Below are 5,367 nucleotides of genomic sequence, written 5' to 3' on the forward strand. Positions count from 1 at the left end.
CCTTTATCAAGATAAGCATACGGTAATGTAGGAAGCAGTCTAGCTGCCCAGAGCTGTCACAGAGATAATTCTTGATTGTTAGGTTTACTAATGGCATTATGTACTGTACTGTGGAATACAACATTTGTGTCCCTGACAGCACTAATGTACAATGTCAAATATCTTATGACTGATAATTACTGGGCAAAGACTCATATTTGTGAAAAGGAGAAATAGAATGAAAAGCCATGTAAGGTACAGTATTTCTCTTTTCTTTTTTTTCTGTTTTTGGCAAACTTACAGACAGAAGGAGGGTTTTGTCCAACGTATACCAACCACACATGCTGAAGCAACGGAGCGGTTCAAGAATTCCAGAGAGACGACTCATCTGTTGGGTAAATGTGACAAGTAGTAAAAGGAAGTTTTTTTTTTTTTGGCCTGCGAATTTCTCATGATATGCATTGCCGTTCCCTATAATCGGCCCATGAACAGTATAAACAGTTTTTTCAGTGCCTCTCCAAAGGAATTTCTACTCTTCAGTAATATAAACATATTGCTCACTTCTGTTTTAGTCTCGACATCGGTAGTCTCACAGACGCGGTCTTTAAGCATGTCGATCACTCTTGCCACCTGTGCGAAGATTTTAGAAGAATGTCACTGAACACCATTTACTCTTTATGCTACATTTTATTTTGTCATTAATACCATATTCATAAAAAAAGGAAGAAGTCCTTACCTTGTTCTGAAAGTTCTGACCGACATAGCACAACATACAGAGAATGTAAATCACAGCCAGAATAATGATGAGTATCAATCCTCCATTGGTCTTGAGGGTCAGGACCTTGTAGATCATTCCCGTCAGGAGCACAGCGCACTGCAGCAGCCCGGCCGTCAGGGCCTCGAAGAAGCAGCAGATCACAGTCTGGCGGAGTTTCTCAATCTGTCAAGTGATTAGAAAGCACACACCCCAGCGTAAGAGTTAGGAATAGGTGACTGTCGTTTTGCATACCCACACATCATACAAGTTGATTTCAGAGTTTTGAAGTATATTTTTACAGTATGAATTATGTAGTCATTTTATTTCAGTTTATTTGTTTATTTATTTATCTATTTATTTTATGAGACATGAGACTCAGAACATCACAACGTATATATCTAAATATCTTTCTGTACATGTTTGTGTATTCTGTATACAGATATATAGATATATTACCTGACGAATATTGCGTTCCAGTGAGAACATCGGAGACACTACCTGGGACCCTGAACTGAGGTCCAGGCCAGGTCTCCACAGTGACAAGGAGACCATTCCCTCCCTGACCACGTCCACGAGCCGCGTCGATAAAATATGGGATAGCGTCTCAAACAGAAGACAGAAGGACAGCAGACCAACAATCTCCATCAATGTACTTACAAGGATAACAGTGAACATGAACATGGAAAGGAAGGGAAGCACATATGTGCAGTATGCTATAACCCACCCAATGCAGATGACCATATGCATGAGCAACGTGAGAAGGAGACTCGTACAAGAGAGGCTCATGGTGCTCATAATCTGGGGGTTGTTGACTATGAGGTCGAGACACTCTGCCAGAATTGGACTCCTGAACAACACAGCCAAATACCTCAGATACAAAGACACAGCACTGGAAATCATGTAGATGTTGTCGATAATGTCACCTACTTGGATTCCGTCTGAATCGTCGGGGTGAATATAATTAACAAGGATGTTTACAATGATCCCAAAAACCTGGAGGATTTTGTTGATGACTGCCCACATGCAGAGACCGAGACTCAACTGTGGTCGGTGAGGAGGACCTGACCAGGTGTAGGGGAACGACCCGATGGCCTGGAAAGAGGTAATGGAGATGCGCAGAAGCCATATAGTGACCTGGCTTTGCGTCACAGAAGGACGCAAGGCCGACGGAAGGTGAAAGAGTTCCTTCAGGCCCATGGTAACGGGTCCTTAGGGGTTCCTCGGTGGCCGGTGTGTCCCCTGCGAAGGCGGACTGGAAACTGGCATCCAAGCTGCACCCTTTGGAAGGAGGTGATGGACACCAGCATGTGTATCGCTCCGGGCTTCACAAGCATTCAATGCGAATCAATTGTGATAAATTGGGAATGTTCAATTACTAACCAGGACTGACAACTGGTTCAGCCCTGTATGGGTCTATTGTTAACGTGATTATAAATCTAGATATTTGTGTGCGTCTTTTTTTTAATTAACAGTAAGTAATATGGTATAAGAATTAGACAAGTTAATCTCTTACCACAACAAAAAAGCAACTCTTAAAATTATTTGCATCAAGACAGACCAGAAGTGCAAGACTGTTCACGATACATGCATGTGGTCTATCCAGAGACCACTTGCAGAAAAGACCTAAAGAAACCTGACAACTTTTCACAGAAACATAAAATAGAAGGCATTAGTGACCTAAGATATACACAAGAGGGAAGGAGGCGCGAGTCCTTTGGCAAAAGCAGGATTTTCTCTAATTATTTTTGTTCTTTCAATGGCAGCATGGTCAAATAATGAGAAGCTTATTAATGTGACTAATTCATACTCAATAAGAAATTAATAATAATAAAAAATAAGTACCTATTTTTAATTTTCTTTAGAATCTGGGAGGGACTCTTACTTATAGATGCAAGGGGAACATGGAGGGAAGAGCTGGTTCCTAGGAGAGGCGTGGGTAATAACCACTGCAATAGGGCGTCGAAAGAGAGAGCAACATTTTCTAAAGATGAAGGCATAACAGGACAACAGTAGTGTGAAAATAGTTTCCTTTATTCACATCCTGGGAGTCTAACACCTAGTGTTTTTTGAAAGCCCTTGTTACAGGGACCAACGGAAACAGATGAACAAGTAGTGAATTTTACCTGTAATCAACCCATGACCCAACTGCTGTCGGTAACACTTATAAGTAGTATCATTAGATATTGAAAAGAGAAGACCATAATAAATTCTTGTCTTTATATCTTCACCGCCAGCATTATCATCGTTAACAGTAGTATCATCCGTCCTTTTGTTCTTAGTATAGTATTCAAGCTTGTCATCACCATCATCATCATCACCATCATCACTTTTTGATCTCCTTTATAATCTCGTGTTAATCAAAGATCAATCACTGGGATGCATTCTTTGTTAACATGTAATTAAAGTTATTGTTAATATCGTTATCAGTTTTGGGTACAATGTGTCATTATGTCTCACCTATATTTATCTTGTGAATAATATAAATTTTTTGTATCCTTGTAATAAAAAATAGAAAATGCATATCATCATATATTGCTCAATTTGGAGGATAGGTGCTAACAAAGTTTGTATGGAACTGACAATTTGCTGATCAGCGTCCGAATTTCTGTCACTGCATTTAATGCGCAAAAGATCTGCAAATTGCGATTGAAAAACGTGATTAATCACGGATGTTATCATGAAAGGCATTTATCAATTTCAAATGTCTAGTTTTGGATCAAGTTTTTCATGCTTTTCTTTTTCTTTCTCATTCTTCCTCTCTTACTTTCTTTCATTCTTCCTCTCACTTTCTGTCATTCTTTCACTTTTTTTTATTTATTTATTTATTTATTTTTTTTTTTTTTTATTATTATTTTTTTTTTTAAGAAGTTGTTCAGAGCTCTGTTCTGCCAAGTAGCACTACACAGTCATGAGTCTGAACACAAACTCTGCTCTCCCACTCTGCGATCGCACATACACACGATCTTTCCGATACTCTACGGATGACATACCCTTATTTCACTTCCAGCAGGAGAGACAAAGAGGAAGGATAGCTCCTTTCTTAACGATGCCTTCTTAAACGTTAAGTGATTTATGACCAAACACTGTTTTTTAATGGGGGTCAGTAGGTCATCAACCTATTATTTTGTAAATAGCAGTAATTGTCATCATGAAACCAATTATACTTATTATCAATATTATTGTCCCTATGTATCTATATATGTACATAAGCATGTAAATATATAGACATATATACATACAGATATGTTGTGTGTGTCTGTTTGTGTGTGTGTACAATAAAATGAAAACAAAACAATAAAACAAAACGCAAACTAAAAAAAAAAAAAAAAAATGTCTGCGATACAGCCGAAACGTGCGAAAATAGCTAGACGAGGAATTGCCCTCATGACTAGGATCTGGAATAGGAGTCCCACTTGACCTAAGGAAGAGACAGCGGCGGAGGACTGTCTGTTTGTGGGTTGGAAATGGTGTTGTTATTGCTTTTGTTCTCGTGGGTTAATTACCGTTTCGTTTTATTTAACTGACGGCATTGTTAAGCTGGTGCAATTCATCTTACGCCATACTTTGGATCCAAGCATTATGGCAATAATTTATTTTTCAGTTTTTTTTCCGTCTGTGTATTTTATTACCGTATTTTTTCTTTATTTCTTCCTTTCATATATTCCTTTCTCTTTCTTTTTACGGTACCTATCATTTTCATATGAAATCCTGACAGCACACAACTTACATGAAATTCAATCCTGAAGGAGTTAATTAGGTTAATTAAACATGTTTTCTGGCTACATACAGAGTTCAGTGAAGCCAATAGTAGAAGACGATATTTTATACTTTCCTTTTAACTGTTTCTCCAGCTCTAATAGTGCAGCAACATTCCTCGGTGGAGCCAAGACGACTGGCGAAAGAGTTCAGTGAAACCAAGACGACTGGCGAAGAGGTGGGTGGATTCTCTTAGATAGCTAGCGTAATATCTAGAGGATGCAAGTGCGTGCAGGCAGACGACTAGTACCCCTTAAGTGAGGGATTACATAGTAGGATGATCGTGAGTAAAGGAGTGTTGTTTAGATTAACATATAACTGTTGTGGAAACTCCAGCAGAGGTAGACAGAACAGAGGCAAAGCATGAAGAGCGAGAGGAATTGTCCCCTCCACCCCCCACGCCCCATCTGGTTCTTAGAGATGGTACAAATGTTTTGCCAGTTCTTGAATCAACAAAGTCTGGGCAGCTTAGGGCATATCACGGGGAATGAAATAACTTCAGTAACTCATGAAAGCACAGCTTCCTTCGCCTTTGTCTGACGAAACAGAGATTCTTCACCTCTGTCTGATAAAACGCAGCTTTCCTTAAAGATAGTTCTGCACTAAGAAAGTTTCAAATGCAGACCACCATCAATCTAGACACGTATGATGCCCATGCATGGTAACACACACCCAAGTGAATATAAAATTACACGGTGAAATATCATGCAATCTAAAATAGACGTAATCAATAGAACGCCATTGAAACTTTATCTGGTGTCATCTTATAATTGAACTTAACAGACAGACACGAACTCCATACTGATATCGGCAAATGGATTACCATGTTGCGAGCAATAATGAATTTTAGCACATCTTGTAATATGAAAGTTGTA

General features: G+C 39.0%; 1 protein-coding gene across 1 annotated transcript in view; it reads right to left on the reverse strand.

Moving 5' to 3' along the window:
• Nucleotides 1–1,945: 1,945 nt before the first annotated feature.
• Nucleotides 1,946–5,367, reverse strand: part of LOC119596031 (extensin-like) — a 40,040-nt gene continuing 36,618 nt past the window's right edge. The window contains exons 7-8 of the mRNA XM_037945130.1: nucleotides 2,619–2,682; nucleotides 1,946–2,058 (exon numbers count right to left, since the gene is read on the reverse strand). Coding sequence (XP_037801058.1) covers nucleotides 1,946–2,058; nucleotides 2,619–2,682 — 177 coding nt within the window. The remainder of the gene's footprint in view (nucleotides 2,059–2,618; nucleotides 2,683–5,367) is intronic.

Source organism: Penaeus monodon, chromosome 37 (genome assembly GCF_015228065.2).
Source record: "Penaeus monodon isolate SGIC_2016 chromosome 37, NSTDA_Pmon_1, whole genome shotgun sequence".
Classification (NCBI taxonomy): Eukaryota; Metazoa; Arthropoda; class Malacostraca; order Decapoda; family Penaeidae; genus Penaeus; species Penaeus monodon.